The sequence below is a fragment of the Anopheles nili genome, chromosome 3, assembly GCF_943737925.1.
Source record: "Anopheles nili chromosome 3, idAnoNiliSN_F5_01, whole genome shotgun sequence".
NCBI lineage: Eukaryota > Metazoa > Arthropoda > Insecta > Diptera > Culicidae > Anopheles > Anopheles nili.
In genome coordinates this window covers 47,594,328-47,615,460 of record NC_071292.1, presented here as the reverse complement: position 1 = coordinate 47,615,460, position 21,133 = coordinate 47,594,328, and the positions used below count along the sequence as shown (strand labels likewise).

The window sequence follows — 21,133 nt, the reverse complement described above, 5'->3', positions numbered from 1 at the left end:
TGCGGTTTCCATTCAGACGACGAATGATGCGGCCAGAAACATTCCCCAGAGAGGCTGCGGATTGTGTGACAAAAACATCCTTTGTGCATTATGCTTTGGCACCAGTGCAGACACTTGTTTGGTGTTTGCTTGTAAGAGGAATGCTTTCTTAAAGGTTTGCTGCTTGTTTAGTAGAAGGACATTTTATTTGCGAAGTACGCCAGTCTGTCGTGGAAACGCAATGTAATGTAATGTAATATGCTTATTATTTTAGTCAATTTGAGAATATGTAATAATAAATAATAAGTATTAAGAAAAAGGACATCCTTTATGCAATCTATTAACAGCAGATGCAATCAACTAGCTGGTTAAAAAATAGTTTCAAACTTGTTGGTTTGCTTTGTAATAATCTAATTTCCTCCATTTGAGATGGAATAGATTTTCAATAGTTTTTTGGACAAATTTGCTCTACATCACGTTCTATAAACAATGCTTGGGCAATATAAGGAACTTTGTTTGATTTACGTCTGATTTGTCGGACATATACCCAGCAAAAATTGATTGTAAAATAAAACTTTTGTGTAATCTTCGTTATGGAATCCTTTCTTACTGATTCATCTTGGAAACGAAACAAAAGGAAAGAAAACCCCACTGCAAGTCAATTTGCCGTCGGCTTTTGCAGGAACTTTGAAAGGAATGCCTGCCACCAAACACCCGACGAACCAGTTACCGAGGATCAGAGAAGAGAAAAAAACGAAATCAAATGCTCGCACACCAGGGACGTGAAATATGGATGAGTAAATAAAGCTGAAACTAATAAATATTTTGGCAGGCTGGTGTGAAATTGTGTACTAATGACGCTACCATGTCGTGACGGTGCCGCTGCTGATGACCTGCTTTGTTTGGTGTTAAGGGAGTTGTTTCTCTCTCTCTCTCTGTCTCTCATATACTCATATTCTTTTGGCTTTTGTGTTTTGGCTGTACAGCTTCCGATAGGTGGTTTTATGAACCAGCTTGATCTAAACTTTTGGTGCCTCTTCAGAAGCTAAGGATTCGTATCGAAAGAGCGGTGCGGTCTTTGGTTTAAAACGAATGTGGGGGCTAAAACGAAGGAAAAGTTTTGAAACAATATTTGATTTCGGGTAAAAACGGTTGATTCTTTTATGTCGACCGACGAATTTTATCACAAAAGTGCCCTACGCCTGAGCATAAACGATATTTTAAAACTTATTGGGATTCGATGTAAGGAATTTAAAGCGGATGGATATCAGACGTGTTTGGCATTTAAGATGTGTTATATTTTGAACACAAATATCTAGTAACATGTATTAAAATATCTCAAATAAATTACATACAAGAGAGATACACCGATATAAACTATTACTGAGATACAGTAAAGTAATCGCAATATGGAATGCTCTATTACTGTTTCGCAAGCTATAATCGAAGATAATTATTCGAGGTAAGTGATTGTCTCATTAAATCAACCCGAATATTATATCAGTGTATTTATGCAGGTTCATTATGTTATCAATCGTCAAAAAGAAAGACGTATAACTAACATATTTTGAATGGGCAATGCTATTGTTAAAAATATATGAAAATATTTAAGGTTTTGTTTTACATGGATAGTGATGTAAGGTAAATATTATTGCCGGTATTTTTATAGAGTGTTGTGATTGAATCCCTGTTTTGATTTTTTATCCTGCTGAAATTTATGTAACAAATATCAACCTTAGGACAAACTGCAGGTTTTCATGTATTAACAGCGTTTAATTGATTTTTCCAAAGTTTTACTTAAATACTGAAGCAAAATAGAGGAAAATGTTTTCATTTTGAGTCTCCGCTCTGCGATGGAAAAACGAAAAGTTTTATCTATTCCTAAAAATCGGACAAAACCGTTTTTCCCCGATCCCCATTTTCCACGTTCGAAATAAGGACGAAAAGTTCGGAGAAAAACGCTATTTTCCAGAAAAATGGTGGCCGCTGAGCAGATTTGTGTAGGTGGGGAGTACGAGAAGATAAAGGATACACATCAATGCGAATGCCTCGCGCATGCCTTTGAAAAATTCATCCTTCACTCCTCGAACTACACTTCGGAAACAACAAGAACAGCACTCGATATACCGAGCGTTCTCTGAGCTCACGGTCCAAAATGGCGAAAGCTGAAAAATCACCCTCAGATGGTGCTGTCGTTAGCTGGTCCTGTACATTTTCCTCTCACGCTTCCATCTACTCGTAGCTTATCGCATCCCCAAAGGGATGGCTGCAAATGGGGACCAAGTTACGGCATCAATGTGTTGGTGTCGGCGCACGGAGCCACTAACACCGAAGCAATTCTAACAGGCTCCTTTGCTCCGATTTTCCACCAATCGCTCGATTGGGGATGTTACCATGGCGATGCTGGAGTACTTTGACCATCCGCAGGATAGCGCAGTGCTGCTTTGAAATCGCTCATGCGATCGTGGGGTAGATGCCAATTTTGACAGTATACATCTGAAGGACTCTTGAAAATGTTAGCGTACGGGGGAACGTTTCATAAAAAAGTGATTGAGATTTTTCTCCAGTCCGATCAGGAGGCTGACATTTCTGGAAAATTTCTTGTTCATTATTTTTAGACGGTTTTAGGTATTTTTTCTCCACCCGTACTCTTCAGGCTTTTCGTATATTTTTATTGATTTTTCTCAAGCAGCAAAAACATAATAGCAAAGGATAATGCCATTTTTTATTTAACTGCTGTTTCGTACGCAAGAAATTGGCTTAATGCTTTGCAGAAACACTTAACCATAGCGATTTGGTGTAATAAAAGCAGAAATTTAAGCCCTTGTCTTTTTACAATAATTAATTGCTATCTTAATTCTGTGAATGTTTTATGAAATCTATAATTTGAAAGCTTTAAAATTATCGTTACACAAAACATGTTCCGCTCAAGTTGGCCCGCAAATCAAGCTGCATTTGGAACAACTTACAATATACGAGCAATATGTGAGTTTAACTAAAATAGCGTTGTTTTTGTATGGAAAAAATGTGGTATATGTAGCTTTTAGGCATTTGTCTAGTGAAATAAATCAACATTGAATTTAGGCTCAACACTATGACGCCATAGGATGTGTGCAAACAGTATACGATGTTTCAAGGCGTAAGGGGTTATTGGCGGTGCAGCAAAACCTGCTACAGCCCGATTTGTTTGTATTTCGTTATTTTTTTCATCTGAGACCCACGTATGCGGTACAGATCAAAAGGTTTTTTCATCAGGTTGAAGAAGTTTCCAAAAAGCAAAATGAAAAATAGAATTCAAGGCATTCTTAAGACGGCACAGAGTGAAGCTTTCCGTTGCTGTTCACTTTCTGTGATTTGACTAACATTTTTTGGAAAATGTTGGTCAAATTGGCTAAAACAAGTTTAACAGGAGCTGTCGTTTGTAATTACCCTAAAAATTATTCCAAATAATGTTTCAAATTACAATGATGCCATATAAAACAAAGTATGCAATATCTTCTCGCCATTTTTTGCGTGCGGTAAAAAATTACAAATCATTAATAGTATCCTTTTAGATGGGCTCCATCCTTCATACTAGTCCGAAAATAATGCTAGCTGATAGGCTTCGTAATAGACAGGTATATCTTTTTTTTTTTGATCGAGTGGATCAACAGGAATATAACGCATTAGAGATGGAACATTTTGAACAGTTAGTGGAAAAGCATGTATGTTATATTTATTTCTGAGGAAAAAAAATCATTTGCAATCCCATTCCGAAGAGGATGGCTCAAGATGGAATCAACGGTATCAAGACCTTCTATTTATTTGCATAGAATCATGAAACCCACTCTCTGGGAAGGTTTTGCTTAATAAAAGCCTCGTAAAATTCTGATGACACCCGTTAGCGTTCAACGCACGTGTTTGTGTGTGAGTGCACGCGCTAAAAGGACATTTCGTGCGATGAAATCCATCTGCCGGTGTAATCGGCGTTCAGTAAAATTTCCTTAGTGAGAAAAGTATATTTAAGAAGCGAGCGTTCGATGCTCCCCGATGGAGGCGCTCGGTAATTGACGATAATTGATTGATTGGTTTCCGATTTTGCAAAGTTTTGAAAATGACAGTCGAAACGTAGGCTGATCGCACTGAGGAGGTGGATCACAAGCGCGACGCTTTTATGATGCCCACGACAGTCCGCCTGGATGGGGACGGGAATCTGAAGAAATCTCCACCATCAGCTAGCAGAAGTCGGCTTCTCGGTACGCTCCAATCACCAGCAATCACTCATTCGAGTGACACAATTCGTGGCTGAAAGCCTTTTACTGTTTCCACCCACCGACGAAGATGAAACCCCCGTGGGCCTGGTGATGTTCCGGTTTAAAACGCTCCCGGTAGAAGCATCCCTTGCGTCGATATCCTCACCGTCGCTCCTTTGCGCTCGTTCCATCGCAAGGACGACAGACAAACGATACTAGACGGCAGTAGGCTATTCATTAGCTAAGACTTAAGACAACCAGGCGCAAACGCAGTCAGTGTAGCGTTGGGAAATCTTGCAAGAAAACTTCCACTTTCACTTTTCTCTTCGATCCACGCCGCTCGAGTCCCGGGGCAGGTTTGGTTTCTGCGCTGCGAAACGAAGGCTTTTCTCAAGAAGTAAACACCTCGCAACAAAGACTCTTGCAGATCGGCTCGAGTAAGATGGCGGCCGGTGTTGCTCCTGACGACCCGTCGGCTAAGGCCGTGTCATGGTTGTCTTAGATCGGTGGTGGCTTGCGAAAATCCCCGTGCGTCAAAAGCGGTGCGTCTCGGGCAAGAAAGCATGCCCTGCCGTGAATGTATTTATTATCAATTTTCTGAAAGTTTCATGCCACTAATCCTCGCATGAATTAAACCAGATTAAAAGCTTGCCGTGTTCCGAGGCACCGCAGCCGTATTGTTGCTGCAAATGGTGAGCGTGGAATGATGAACGGTTCCTTTCGACTGCCGCAACCGACGCTAAGACGCTGTTTTCCGTCGACTTGCTGGCTCGGTTGGCGTGCCTTCGGCGTGCGTAATATGCTGGGAAAATTAGACTACTACACCAAGATGCTGCCGAAGACGCGTTTGCGAGTGCCGCAAACAAGCTGTGAGCTGTGAGGGAGTTGAAAACAATTGACTGGTTGTTTTAATTTACGTGCGTTGCTTGCATAAAGAGCCGGCAGGTTGGAAAAAGGGTTCGTTCGAGTTGATTCCTGTGCTGGAGTTTAGTGAGACAGCGTTGCATCATAATTAAGTGCATTCAGCACACAGTTGGTGTATGGAGAGCTGTGTCGGTGGGTGTGTCTTAACGTTCATTGAGCTTTGAGAAAATTGAAAACACAAGAAGGTGTGCTGGAAGTGCTCTTCGTAGATTTGTCAGGAAATATAGCTTCTAAAGCTTCATTATCTTTAGTTTACGTTGGGGTTTACATATTAGTAATGAGCGTGTCACAAATATTGTTCCTTGCATATATATTTAGACCCTTGCTCCATTTTAAGCTATAAAAAGATTTACGTTCCCGTGCCTTTGACTTTACGCTACGATTCCGTGACCTATTTGCCATCACCATTCGCACCTGTAAATCCTTCAAGCCCAAGCATGCGTATCGATGCGCCAGGATCGACTTGCTGGCCGCGCACGTGTGAAACCATCCCATTCGATACCGATAAACCCGCTCGAACGTATTCAATTTGCATGTTATTAATAAATAAACAATAAATCGTACGGTCCAATAATACTTTTATTACACTTTCATTACCTTACACTTCGGGCAGGATTTGCCACTGCGGGCAAAGGGCCCGCATCCCGGCACGACGCGGTCGGCATTAGGGAAACTGTCCATCCCAGGGAAACCCTCATCAACTCCCTCGGTTTCACGCAGCGGAGCATTCCGCTGGCACAGCGGGTAGGCGTTCCAACGCCTTGTCACTATCCGAACCGACGCATTAGGGAGCGGAAAAGGGCCTACCGGAATGGACTCATCGCTTCCCGTTGCCTTTGACTGGTGAGGGCACGGGCATGGCTGGGGAAATTTGTATCCTGTTTATTTTAGGGCTCGTGCGAATATCCTGACTAGTAAATAATGAACTACTCACAGCATGTTGGACAATGTGGCAAAACAAAAGAATATTTGTGAGGAAGATATTTTTGCACTTTCGTAGTGTATTATTATGGGAAATGTTTTCGTCAAAAGGGATGGAAATAAATTGGATGCAGCTGCGTGAGTATGCGTCTACATTTTGTTAATTTTATAACATGTGAACAATATTTTTCCTCTACATAAAGCCATGCATATAATAAATTTTTAGCAATATTGTTATCAGTTTCTAAAGCTAATGAATAGGATAAATTCATCTCATAAGCAATTTTCACACTTTTCAAGCTTTCAGTATTTGTTTTCCCATTCAAACACAGCATGTTTTGAAGAAAAAATTGTTGTCGAAACAATTTTTCGAAACGAAACGTGCTGTTGTTCGTACGGATTCGCTCCCAAATGTTGTCCAACTGCAACCACTCGCCCATGGTTCGGAGTCCCGAATTTCGACGATGGCAAAACACCCACCCGGGGCATGACTTGCGCGCCAGACAGATATCGGCGAAACCACCATCCGCAAAAAGGGGCCCCATATGTTTGTGGCCCGACGAAGGGCGCCGAGTCACGGAATAAATCTTTTCCCTTCGCTAAATCTATTCCGGATTAATAGCACATTACTAGCCGCACTATTTATCATGTTGGGAAAATCTTTCCCCGGTCGCAGGCTTCTTACCGACCGACGCAGCGCGCCTTCGGGAAGAAAGGCTTTCCCTCGTGTTTTTTCCCGCACCGTGGCTGCTAAAGCGAGACGGCAGACGGTGTGTAAATGGGATGACTTTTTGATTCGATTTCTAGCCGGGCCCCGCTGTCCTGTGGCCCTTTTTTGCCTGTCCCTCGAGTTTGCACCCTCGCAGCGCTACTTGTTTGCTCATCATCAGTTTCACGGCTAATTTCCGCCCGTTCGACCGGATCCCAGCATCGCAGGAGCGCATTCGTACCCCATTCGCAGGCCGATCTGGGTCGCCAGGGCGAGGTTTAGAGTCGTTTTCCTTGTACACCACGGTTGCCGGTGTCAGCCGGTTGCGGATTGGTATTATTTATTAAAATCGTTACACCATTTCTAAATTTGCTTCCGAGCCCATCGCGATGCTGGCCAGATTTTCCGCTAGGGCGTTTTGTTGGTGAAAACTTTCGGAATTTTCACTCGATCGAGCCACAAGTCTGATGACGGCATCGATCAGGTGTTGCGTTATATTCGACGTTTTAGGAGCCGTCTGTAACAACGGCCAAAAAAAGGCACAATCGGGGATGTTTTAGCTGCAAAATAAACCCAAAAGCGTTGTTTTTCTACACCATTAACGAGTGGTAGTAAGTGGTCCTTGCCCCATCGCATCGGGTTCGTGAATTGAACCCCTTTTTTCAGCGAACCCGCTAAATAAATGGGGAAAAATGGCAACAATTCGTCGGCAGGTGCTCACAGCGAGCCAAAAATAACAGGTGGACAAGTTGTCAATTGCAGTTGCGCGACCGTGGAACGGAAAAACAAATCTATTCACTGTTTATTTGCCGTTTATATTAAATTTCGCCACGTGTCCCGCATTACTGAGGTGGGACTCGCTCCCTTGGCGTTCGCACGCGTACACGCGCCACTCGCTCCTTATTTAGTTGGCCAAAACGTGGTAGACGTGTGCGTTTTTTTGGTCCTTTTTGTACAGCGCGTGTGCAACAAGCGTACGATGGTTCGGTTGGTAGGAGGCTTGAGCCCCTTCTTAGGGTTACCACGGAACCGATCCGCTGTAATTGAGGACACTTCCCGGCTTAAAAAGTAATAACACCTGATGGGTTTTTTTTTACTCAAACCTGTACCGCAACGTTTAGGAGCCGACAGTTGCAGCTAAACATGGTACAGGTTGTGAGACCGAAATGGTGCCTTTTGCGTGCAATTAGATCAGGAATTCATCATTCGTGGCGTGCGCCTGCTGAAGCGGTTATCTTAGAGAATTTTGTAATATCTTTCTTCATCGCATACCTGCAACCACGTGGCACGGTTGCTTTGATTTCTGAGAAGATGTTTAATTAAATAATTCATTATGTGATGATTTTGAGCCTATTTGAATTGCGATCCCTTAATAATAGATAATAGATAACAGCATAATAGATTTCTCGAAACACAAAACGATAATGTTTGCGTCTTTCGGAAAGGATCTAGGTTTATTAATTATGTTTATGGCTTATCTGACAAATTTAGAGTTAAGGAGCACATTACATTACGTTCATTCACGTTCTGTAATTGTCGGAATAAACCACTGTCAACGCTGTTAACTCGTTTACAATCATACATATTTTTTAAAACTATCCTCGTTGCTGAAACATTTAAACTATGGGGGATGTTAAAATGCTTAGATAAATTTCGTGAATTTGTGAATCCTTAACGTTGCATGCATTCACAAATTCAATAATATTTCATTACTATAGAGAGTTTCAGCTCACTTCATGGGATGTTTGATACCAGTTCTACTTAACTAAAGCCCAACAGAATTCTGTATTAGGTCACATCTTTTGCAAAACCGCTCATACCAGGTATTTTAAGAGGCCAACAAACATATTGACGCACGTTTTCGCGAAACTAGCACCGCCAGCTCTTTGCAGTGGCATTTCGGATACCCATTCTGCTTCCACCTGACGTGGTTTGCGTGAAATACCTACAAAACCAATAACACGCCGGGCGAGAACATAACGACACTTTGAACGGAGACCCACCGAGACTGACCACCGATCCAGAAACCGCAGTCACAAGGGTTTTACGAACGCACAAAAACCGGTCGGTCTGGAGAACTGGAAAACACGTCCACACATCCGAAATGTGGCTCCATTCGCTCATCCATCGCCAGCGTGCGGCAATCCGCGCGGATCAAATATCATATCGACCGCATCGGAATCGGTGGCTGCCGATCCGATTACCGGTCCGGGCCCTTTTGTGGCCCTCGGGTGGGCATTATTTTTTTTTTATTCGTTCCTTCGTTTGTTTGTCCTTCTGTTCATCACCAACGGCCGAAGAACGTCCGAACCGACAGTGCGGTGTGGTTTGAATTTTTTGACTCCCATCGGTTAACCGCCGGCCGACCGTTGACCTCGCAAAACACCCCGGCTTCGAACACGTTTTGTGCTCGTGCAACGTCTTCTCCGTGCGTGTTTCGTGTCCTTTTCCCGTGGCCAGCTGTTGTGAAAAAGTGACCTTCGAGTGTCCGTTCGACGGCACGGTCGATGCTGTAAAACCGGCACCATAGTAGTGCGTCTTTAAAGCCCATCCCAGCACGAGCCATCTCGCTTCGCTTTAGCGCTGTGGGAGAAATTTATTTATGCACAGGGATTTTGGAAAGCCAATCCGCACCTACCCGGGCTTCCCCGGACAACCCAGCGGCGCGAGGATTAAGAGCGGGAATTATTTCCGCATATAAATTGACATTGCGGGGATTTGGGGAACGGCAACTAATGCCGCTCGTACAAACTACCACCGTATGGGCAGGACGCCATTTTTGCACCCCCCATCTGGGGTTGGCTTGGGAGTGATAAGGGCCTGAGGGAGGCGATTCGACTCGCGGGGGTTTTCTGCTGATCCGGGGCCTAGTGAACCTCGAGCACGTTGGGGTGGGAAATGCGACAGCAAAAGGGGGAAAAACAAAAATACAGACCCACACACCACCAGAGGTCGGTGTGCCAGTGGCCATGCACGAAGAGCGCGTACTATCATTTCTCACGATTTACCAGATTCGGATTTTGCCGTTGACCCCCTCGGAGATCAACGTTGGTTCTTTTATTTGCATGCCACCATGTGGGGGTGCGTTTTTCCTCCCATTGGGGGTGGCTCGCTGCTCGACCATAAATCCCGCCCCCGAGATTCCTGCTGTTTCACGCATTCCTTCGGTCGGGTGGTCGGTCGGGTGTGATTTAACGTGCTCGTTTTTCCTTCGACTGGTGTGGATGCAGGAAAATTCGGAAACCCGGTGATGCGAGTAAGGGTTGCTGTTTTCTTTGCATATCTGTCCACGCATAGCGCCTCGAACGTGTACCAGAGCTCGTTTTTTTTGGGACGTTTGCGCTGTCCAGTTAGTTTTCCGAGAACTTTTCCATTAAACGGAGCGCCATTTCACCTCCAATTCCCTCCCCCGAGTGCGTTCAAATTTATCGACCATTACTAGCGCGCTGGTTTGATCGCACGCAATAACACTACAATGTAATGGCCGGCGCGAATAGCACGATCAAACGCTCTGAGGTTTGACCACCAGCCGAGCTGCGAGCGAACACAAATCCTCTAATTGGTTTGGTCACAATTGAAAAATGTGAAAGTAATCCCAACGCTCAACGCTCGGGGCGGCCTTACGCTTGCGGTTCCAGCGTATGTCGGCCGGCCGACACGAAACCGAAGGGGGAAAATTGGTTCGAATTAATTCGCCCCCGTACTGCGGGCTCGCACGAAGCGAAAAGCGGGAAAAATGTGTCCATTCATTCCACACGCCAGAGGGTGGCGCATCGGCCAGACCCATTTGGGGCAATCAAAACATCAAACAAATCGCCGGAATCGTCAGCCGAAGCCGCCGATTGTGGCAGGGTTGGCGTGATGCCATAAAGGGCGAACCTATAAACTCATAATGACATCGTAAAAAGCGAATAAAAAAAACCTCTCCCCTAAAAATGGCCGCCAGCTCCGGACCATCACCGGGGGAACATCCATTTTCGCCTTCCCAGCCTACTGCGACCTTTCGGGGCTACTTTAGCGGGTGCGAAAGTTCGATTTCGTGATTCTTCGTGGGATGAGTCGCCACCGACAGCAATGGTGACTTGGAAATGCGCTAGCGGTTTGGCGGGTTAGTGAGCTCCGAGTCCTGAATCTGGCGCGTTAAGGACACAACCCTCGGGGACCAACTGTTACCAAGGTGCGTCTAGGGCCGTCTCAAAGTCAAACTTTCACGCCCTAACCGAGTCATTTGGCTGCGAGAACTACTCGGGGACGCTTTAATGGAAAAACAATGCTGCTAGTTTCTGGCGTAGTTCAAGCCACACACACACATTGCAATAGAGAGGGACCCAACAGCCAGAAAACGGGTCCATTAGCAAGGAAAGCGTAAAGTTGCGGAATTTATGCTCATGCGGTTCGGTTGCGGTGCTACTCGGCACTCTATTATTGGTGTGATTAGCAGAAACTTCTTCCATCAGGGCTTGCTCGGGGCCTTCCCGGATCGATCGAGTGGGAGATCCTTTTTCGCCCCATCACGACGCAATCAAACCGATAGCGCCTACCGCCTGTGTGGGTGGCGAGTGAAGTGAATATAAAATCTTCCTTTTATGGCACACGTTTGGCTTGCATGCATATTATTTGGTGCGCCATCGGGAGCCATCGACGATTGGAATCGGTGATTCGGGTGAGCGCGCAATCTGCATGATCCTGCCCTAAGCCGCTGCAATAACCTTGAAAACACTTTAGTGTGTGTGGGTGGTGTGGGTTGGTGAGAGCCAGGACAGGAGGGTGGATTTTGGTGCCGAGAGGATCAAAAAGTTCGCTTGCGCTTTGTTTGGGGGTGAGATTTTTTTTCTCCAGCCATTCGTCCTGCCACCGGGGATGGAAGGATAAAAGCAGGACCCACGGCAGGACGTGCTCGGATTGTTTAAAGTTTTTCATAACGTTGAAGCCCCATGATTGATTTATGGGATGACAAGGGGATCTGCCGGATCGGCTAGGCAGATTAGCTTCAATGTGTGGGTGTGTGGGGGGAGATTTTAGACTGGTGGAGTTGAAGGATAACGCAAAGTTGTGGACGATTTAGTGAACCGTTCGGTTGAGTCTTGCGTAAACGTGAACGCCGTTGTGTGGGATTTATGCAAGGTTGGTAGAGGATTTAGGCAGGATTTTGCACGCAAACAAAGGGAGAACATCTTACTAACCTAGAAGTATTCATAGTTCGGCAATGTAAAATAGCGTTGCATAATTGGGAAGGTTGTGAAGCTCAGCAACAGCTTAACAATGGCTATAAGCACGTCTTTGTGGGTCTTTGTTTTCAAAATTTACATGATCAAATCGAAGAAATTTTCTGTGGTTTGAAAATGTTAAAATCAAATTGAATAATTTGAATTTGAAAGGAAATTTGTGAGCTTCTGCAGGTAGTAGAAGTTTTAGAATCTAAATTTCATATGAGAGTTTAAAGGTTTTTTTTTATTGAACGTAGTAACCGTTGAGTGATGCCATTTTAATACAATTGTAACGTTACCGTATTACTTTTAGAATACAGTGAATTTAGAAACTACACCTCATTGGCGATGCCTAGCACAATTCTACAACTCTCTCAGAATACAACGAAATTCCAGTAAAATCAGGTCATTTTAATCTTGCATATGGATTGCGCTTGTCCTTTCCGAATTCCCAAAAACAAAACGAACACCACACGGCGGTTTTCGTTCAAATCTGTAAAACGTCACACAAACCACCTTGACACGTGCTAATTGTCGTTCGTCGAAAAAACAAAAATAAAAAGCCCCCACTCGAAACAGAGGAAGCGATTGAGCTGTCGTTTCTTATCACGTGTCGAAGTGTCACCGGTCAGGCCTGAGGTTTCTATCACATCGGTCCCGAAAGTGCTGTTTCGTCGACGAGATACGTCCCGCTTTTACCGTAAAGTGAACGAGCTTCACTTCAACCCATGCAAGAACCCGTTCGTTGTCGGTTTCTTGTCTTTCAAGACAGCTTTCCAGGACGGTCTGTTTCGTTGCGATGATGGAAAGGGAAATGAGACGATCCTTTAAGCCCTTTTCACAATCCCAGAAAGCCCCCAGGACACCAGAAGAAAGAGAGAGAGAGAGGCCGCCTCACTAATCAGGACAACGATGCCCCATTTCGGGAAGGGACGTGCAGGAGACAATTTTGAACCAATGTCCGACATGTTGGTTTACATGTGTCACGGAGCTCCATTTTGCGGACGGACATGCTGACAATTGGCACCATGTGAGAGGACATTTTCTCAGACGAATCATTAGCCAGATTGCCAGTGCGGCAAACTTAATCGATCGGAACCAGCAACGGGGCTACCGAGTCTCATGAATCATGTTTATGTAAATGGAAACTGGGCTAAATAATTACCCATCCCTTTGTTGGGGTTTCAAGCTCGCCTTGCCTTGGACGGAACCGCAACAAATCACGACACGCGACACGGCGGCGGATAGGAAAAGCGGATTAGCTAAGTGATTCATTTGGTCGATTTAATTGTTAATTAGTGGACTTAAGGTCGAACATTCCGGTGCACTTCGTGCCTTTCGGGGCAGCGTTGCAGTTACACGTGTAAAACGATGAGCACCCAGGACAATCCGTTGGAATCCGCGGAATTTGTCTTGTGGAGGGCAAATTTCCCGCATCGTTACTGCGTGCGACAGGATGTGAATTTTCCGGCACATTGCCGGGAAACTCCGCCAAAGCACGCTTTCGTTGCTGACCCCGTTTCGATTAAAAGTCACCCTTGGTTGGGAATTAGAGGGCAAATGTTCGCGACGCCTTAACGGATTAACCGCACCATCTGTAAACAAACCCGCGTCGAAGGGACATCCGGTTGCTTTAATTTTCCCAAAAAAAAAACACCCCCCCGTTTGCGTACGGCGTTGCCGTGGGTGTTAGAAAAGTGATTTATGCGTTTTCACCCTCGTGCGTTCGAAAGCCGCCACAGCAAGGAGTGATCTCTCGATGTTATGGGCTACATTAAGTATGGAAAACAGTGCCCTAACCCAACACATACCTGCACGCGTGACTCCGTCAGCCCGATCCGCATGGCGATCTCCTCACGCATGAAGATGTCCGGATAGTGCGTCTTGGAGAAACAACGCTCGAGCTCGTTCAATTGCGCCGGTGTAAAGCGTGTGCGATGCCGTTTCTGTTTCGCGCCATGTTTGCCAGCATCCTGGTGGAGAGTAAGCAAAGTCGTTCACCTTTTGGGGGGTGGCTGGTGGCCAGGATCTGTGGCAGATCCTGGCCGGGCTCCTTTCGAGGCTCGGACTCGTCCCCCCGTGTAGCTACATTTACCTGATCCTGGTGGATGTTGTGTGGCTCGCAGAGTGATCCTGTACCGGAACCGGTGTTTGTCCCACCTGTGCCGGAACCTGCGCCTCCACCTCCGGCACCGCCGCCACCACCACCTCCGCCACCACCTCCGCCACCGCCTCCGCTAGCCACGTGTAACCGGTTGCCATTGCTGTCGGCCGAGGCGGAGTTGGGCACCTGGCCGAATCCGGAGGTGCCGTGTAGGGACGTCAGGCCCGACTTCGGCAGGTCGCATTCCTTTGGTCCTGCGGGCGGGTAGAAGTGATAAACTGTTAACCATTACTCGATTGCTCTAATCTTGGCGCTTGCTGACGATGATGATGATCTATTTGGTGAACGTTTGGACATTTAAAAGGGCATCAGGACGTTGAAAGAGATCGATTGAACGCGGAGGTGCACATTTACTACATGGAAGCGATTTAAATTAACGATAATAAGCTTATAAAATGTTGTTTTGATTCGAATTGTATTGGGCATAGGTGAGGGATACTTTAAACAGCACTTATAGAAACATTAAAAGCATATAGTTTCTTGTATTACATCTAAGCAGCTTTGATAAAATCGCTCCAACAATATGTTGATTGGTGTATCGCTTCTAAATTACATACTCAAATCCCTCATTTGATTTGTTGTCTGGTACGTCTGGTAACCCCGTTGGTGAAAAAGGGTGTGATTCACGCAGCGTGTGTTTAATTAATCAAATTAAGTTGCCCAATCGATTATTAATCAAAACGATATTTATGTCAGTATTTTCTAACCCGGGGTTTTTTATTTTGTTTTGCTAAGCAGCAACCAAACCGGGTGTCGAATGAAATCACAATATTTTGAAGCCCATATCCAATCCACTTCTTGGAAGCTTTTTTTTTCCTGCCACCAACGCCTTTTTGTTTTCATCCCGCCGTCAGTGTGATTTGTAATTTATGACACTTGAGGGACAAACACTCCAAAAACCGGCCTCAGCAACCCGTTGCCCTCAGCAACCCAATATCCCGAGTCCTGTTCACAGTCGTCTGGCAAACGCCAACTGTCATCAACTTTACGCTACTTACGTCCAGAATCTAACAGCCCAGCTCAAGAAGGGCTCAGTGGCAGGAATATAGATGGAAGTTGATTTTTTTTTCGTATGTGCCTCGAATTCAACGTCACATCGCATCATCTCGACAGCCTGGCAGTTGAACGGCTCAGTCAGGTGTTGTGATGCTGGCAACGGATTCGTAGGGACCACTCTGGGACCGTGTGAGAGCGAGGGTTTTTTTTCCCACTCTTCCACGTTTGCCCTTGTCCTCCTGCACTGGACCCTCCGGATACCGTACCCCCGAATGCAGCCTCGTGGGGCCTTATTCATGGAAGACACGTATCAGAAACACTTTTATGCTACTCTTCATATGCAGGTGTTAATTTTAACACATCCATACGATTTTGGCTACCGTTTTGTGGTGCAGTTTGTCAGGCCTGTGAGCGCCCTCCACCTCCACCTATTCCTACCGAAACCACCTCCAGTATGCCCCCAACTGGGTGCACTGTACCGTACGGAGGCACAGATTTTGTACGAGAGGGAAAAAAAAGTGCCACCAGAAGCCAACGGGGGGTTTGAAGGCTCTCGCGACTCGTAAGGCCCAACCGTCCAGTTCGCTGCCATTCCGATGACGTCCAAGTGTCAGCGGTACGAGAAGCGGCCACAAGAAAAACACCACCAGAAACATGAGAAATAAATACAAGAAGCAAAGTGGCACCTTCCGATGTGCAGGCTTCCCAGACCAGGCTGGTGGCGTCCGAGGACCCAAACGTCTCGGTTGCGAGGGAACGTGTAAAAAGCAGTGCAGCGTGTGGAGAAGCCACGACACAACGATCGAGGAGACGATCTGCGCCACGGGGTCGAGACTTTTAACAAGCAGCGCACAAAAAGATCGCTTCTGGTGTTCCAGTGTTTTCTTTTATGCCGTCGATTAGTTGGGTCTTACTTTTTTTTTTACAGCCAGCCCAGGGCCAGAGCTTCACTGCGCTCGGTGTGTTTGTTCCGAGGAGCTATGGAATGCGTCGGCATTCCGGATTCTTTTGCTTCCTCCGCGAGACTTAAGGGAGAAATGTTCATTCATGCGTGCCAGCCACACGCAGTTTAATGAGTTATTAATCTTTGATTGCCTGCCAGCATTTTATGAGCGTGCTGAAGGGCGCGCTGGTGGGAGTTTGTTTTTGGAGCGAATTGTGAAGTGAATCATTTTATTGATTGTTGCATCGTTATTATCGAATTGCAGGGATTTGTGAGTAGATCGCCGGTGTGCTGTCGTCAGCTCGGTTGATTTTGTGTGTGAGCCATTTCATGAAGTTGTCACGAGATCGACAGGGGTGTGCTTCCGTGCTGATATTTTTCACGACTTTTATGCTCTGAATGGGAAATAATACATCAATATTTCTTCTTTATATAATATTTTAGTATATGAATCTTTCATATTACATGTGTGTTTATTTGACTTTATTAGGCCGTGAATGTTTGAAAAAACCTTAAAATGCACTTGCGAAAATATACACACACAGTATAAAATCAATAGCTTAGACGACATGGATAATAAGGTAACTAGTTAAAAAATATTGAAGCATCATTTTAAAATATTCTAAGGGTTCATTTATCAGTATACCGTTTTTGTATCGTTTTTTGTTTTATTTGTTCAATCAAGTGATTAGCGACTGGCAGAATCAAGAAAAGTAAAAGATGCTAAACAAATTTTGCTCAAATTATTGATAAATATTAACAGTATAAGATGATCAATAATTTTGCAAAGTAAACGTTTTTCTAAAATATCATAACTTTACTTCAATCAACCCTTTAAATATGTTCCTTCTAAGGCAAGTATTCCCGCACTTTTAGTTCAACCATCTGTGGCAAAACAATGAACCCGTTTCGGTGCAGAAGCGACAGCTTTTTAATGGCTAATTTCGCTCTAAACACCACGATCGACTTGCCAACAGGCCCACCGACAGGTTCACGAACGTCCCATCGCCTCCGCAGCAGTGGTCGGAAAAATCCACCCAATTCGTTTCCCCTGTCATGACCTTTAAATCCCGTTCCCGTCAACCTCGACCCACTGACGGCTCCCAAGGGTCTATTTCATTTTGAATTATGAAAGCCCGAACGTACGCGCACGTTCTAGCAGCCATTCTAGCGGCGTGGCTGCGTTGCCAGGGCTACCAGGATGTGTCAGGATACGCTCGTCGACACGGCGGTTCAAGGTTGTCCCGAGCCCTGTGCCGATCGGTGTGGCTGCGGGAAAAACCATTCGCCCCTTCTACGGGCTTCCTTGGGCGGCTTGATGACCAGACGGTCATTCTCCTGCGTTCGCCCCGGCCAGAAGGGTCGGAAAGGACATGAGAGGATGAGAGAAACAAAACAAAAAAAAAATGAAACCAACCGCCACCTTTCATCATCGCAGCCGTGGCGTGGATCGATATAATGAATGTTTGAAAAATGTGAATTCTCCCCTTGCGAGTCTGGGGACGTCCGTTTGGGGCTGAGACACGCGGGTCCTTGCGAGTCGCGAGTGGTGGTAATAAATATTTAAAAATGCCTGCCGACCATCATCTGCGTTCGTTCAGCGTGCACGGTCTTTGTTTTTGCAACCGTCTAGCGATGGACGAAAGGAAAAGAAAAAAAACGAATCCCCTTTGGGAAAGGGATTCCAGCCTTAAATCACGTTCAAACCGTCGTCCTTCGGATGCGAGAAAAACCGAGCCGGACGCTCGCTGAGGTCAGCTTTAAGCGAACTTGCGAGCTTCCGCAGAACGAGCCACTACAGGCGGTACTAATGAATTGGAAAGTGGCACTAATGAGTGTAAGCTTTCACATTTTTACACCAATCTAATGCACTTTCCAGATATATATATGTATCCGCTGTGGCGCTTTTCCGGTGGAAAATTTGACCGCCACGTTCTCGATCGCGCGTTTGGGCTGTCATTCCCGTGGAAACGGCTGTTCATTTGGCTTCGAGCACTCACGTTTTACGCCTGCGATGAAGTGCAATTTGCCACAATTTATCGGAAAATCGATTCCCGGGCTCGGATCCGGCTGCAGAAAAGGCGGGTCGGGAAAATGCGACAAAATGTGTCCGTTTTTCACGAACGGGTACGGGCTATTTGCAGACTCCCTAACTCGTTTGCTTATTCGCTCTCTCTCTCTCTCTCTCGCTCTCACTCAAGCTGGTTTTCCTCTGGGTAGGTGCAAGGCTGAAAAGGAAGAAGGATTCTCGTGTTCCAGCCGGTCGATCGATGGAGCGAGGCACAAACACGTCCCGGGCCACGATTCGCGACAACGACACGTACCACCAGCATCCCATCCACACAAACCCCCCACAAACACACACACACTCACACACTTACTCGTAGCTAAAAGCCCAGGACTCGTAAAACCTTGCTTCGACTCTTCGGCGCTCCATCGTCGGCGGCAGGGAAATAGGTTTTAATAAAATTAAATTAAACATTATCACCATTTCATTCTCGGTGCCGTTCCATTGTCGCCGTCTTTTAGTGACGCCATTCGTGGTGCCGAAATGGGCAAATAGTGGCGGTTCGAGTAACGAAGGGCTGATGTATTTTTTTTTCTCTTTTGTTTGTCGTTGGCATCCGTATTTTTGGCTGCACTTCGTTGCGAACTTTTGCCCTCCCGAAGGGTGTCTGGTTGGGACGTGCCGGGAGATTGGCCGCACACGATGCGCTGTAACTGTCCATTCGTTCCGCTGCCAATTGGGACGGAAATCCCGAAATTTGGAGTTTTTTTTTCGTTTTCTTTCCAAACAACTTTTAACCAGCGGGTGTAGCGGGTGGATTCGAATTTAAAATTTATCGAGCACAATCGCGTTTGTAAATGGAATAAAATTGCCATAGTGCGATTGGGAAAGGTTATATGAAATTATTCGCGAATAACAACTTAGCGCAATGCCTAACAGCAGCAACAGGAAAGTTAACATTTCTGTTGAGGTGCGAATCATGCGAATGATGTCCTTATGCCGATGAAGAAAATCGTCATGAAAAAAGCGTCCTATTTGCATCAACATTGCACCAAAAATCGCCCATTTTTATTAAAGCACCTCGCGTGTTCCGATTCAATTACGTCGCTTAAATTAAATGATCATAACTTCAATTGTTTTCCGTTTAATTACGATATCATTAATTACCATTTCATGAGCGCGACATTAACACAACGCTCGGGAGCCCTCCGAGGGCCGTTTCAGTGACCTCGGGAGTCAGATCAAGCTTGGCAATCTTTTTTTTTAACACCGCTTGAACCTCCGGTGTAAAGTTGTGGTTGGGAATTCGAGTACCACCACAAGGGCCCCACATGGGAAGGACCTAATGATCTCCATTAAAGGCCCATTTTTGACCCATGACTCACCCCCAAACCAGGCTGCGAGCATCCGCTGATAGTGCGGTGCATTATGCATGCTCGCTAAATAAGCCGTAAATTATGATGGTGCGCTTTACGCAGGAGCTAGAATGGATGCAACTGGCAGTCCGTGGCAGATTCGGTGCGTACGATTCGGTCGTGGTTCGTGAGCCCGCGTTTAAAAGCCCCATGGAACCGCGAACAAACAGGGCGCGCGGTTTATGAGGTCCTTTTACGACGCCAAAAATTAATTCCCTGTATCCATTGGGTCGGTTAGGAGTGTGCGATGGAACGATAGTGGACGATTACATGCTCATGGATAGCGGAAAAATGTAAAGCTTAAAATGCTCTACAAACGGTTTTCGGTTTTACCCCACGTGTGGTAGAGGACGTGTTTGCCGCGAATCGTTTGATTTAAGCGTTCGAATTATCGCAACGTGATGTATGTGCTTTCATTTGTCGCTTAGACTAAATTGCTTTAGCGATTCCGTTGAAAGTTTCGTTATCGATGGTGGATAAATTAATGGGATATGTGCTGAGAATAGAACAGTCCATATTGCATTTATTTGAATCGTTTATTTATTGGAAAAGAATTAAAGGAATGTTACTGATTTAATAGAATCTTATCGAAAAATATAGTATTTACTTGAAAATGAAGGCCCATTGATATTATTAATTCGTCAGACGGAGAAAAAAAATTGTTACTTTCATATACTTTTAGAAAGCTTTACTATCAATACACTCATTTCAGTAGAATGTAATTATCATGTATTTTTAAACGAAGTTTGAATATTTGATAGTCGTAATTGGTGTAAAAATTTGATGTGTATTTACATTCAGTGATGTATTCGTTCATACACAGGACATTAATATATTGCTGATTTATTCCTTCACCAACAGGATATTGTGTAGGACAATTATACGCAAACCATACATGTACAGAAAGAGAATTAAGAATTTTTAAGAGCTTTTACTGCATAAAAATGTACAAGTAGTTCATATATTGAATTGTAAACAAAAATCTCTTTATGCAATAAGGTTCTCTGTTGCTATTATTGAAATATAAATGTGTATTATTGAATCCTAGGGTATACTAGGCTCGTTATTTTAACCTTTAACCAGCCAAGTCACATTAGATGCTGACAAGTAGTGCTATGGATAGTATATTAGTTGCTTCCACGATCTGTAAAATGGGCTCAATAATTATTAGCAAATTATTATCCCTTACTACAATGCAATTAAGGACATGTAAACATCGTAGGGGTTCTGTAAATGATAATAAAGGATCAACACAAAATGCATACACTGATCATGACAATATAATCCAATATTTATTGCAACTCACCACCCAATCCAGCTGCGTTGAGATTGTTCAGCATATTTGCTGAGAAGCTTCGTATCGATAGCGCCGACAGTTTGACCGTTTGTGCTCCAGCGATGCAGCGATGGAGATTAACATAAGCTAAAACAACGGCCCCCGAAGGTCGGACTCATTGCGCCCAACGGAAGAATGTCCTTGTGGATTTGGTAGTAGTTTCGTTCAGTACAATCACCCACTCGGATCCGTGTCTGTCAATCGCAAACCACAGTCACTCTTCGGCACTCGTCCAATCTGATCGTATACGTCGGTTGCGGTTGAAATAAGCTCAATGCGATGATGTCACACAATCCGTA

General features: G+C 45.0%; 1 protein-coding gene across 1 annotated transcript in view; it reads right to left on the bottom strand.

Annotated features, from left to right (window-relative positions):
* The window catches only part of LOC128723158 (homeobox protein orthopedia), a 28,193-nt gene extending 7,355 nt beyond the window's left edge, over positions 1 to 20,838 (bottom strand). The window contains exons 1-3 of the mRNA XM_053816873.1: positions 20,805 to 20,838; positions 14,068 to 14,354; positions 13,784 to 13,945 (exon numbers count right to left, since the gene is read on the bottom strand). Of these exons, the coding sequence (XP_053672848.1) occupies positions 13,784 to 13,945; positions 14,068 to 14,354; positions 20,805 to 20,838 (483 nt within the window). The remainder of the gene's footprint in view (positions 1 to 13,783; positions 13,946 to 14,067; positions 14,355 to 20,804) is intronic.
* Positions 20,839 to 21,133: the final 295 nt, after the last annotated feature.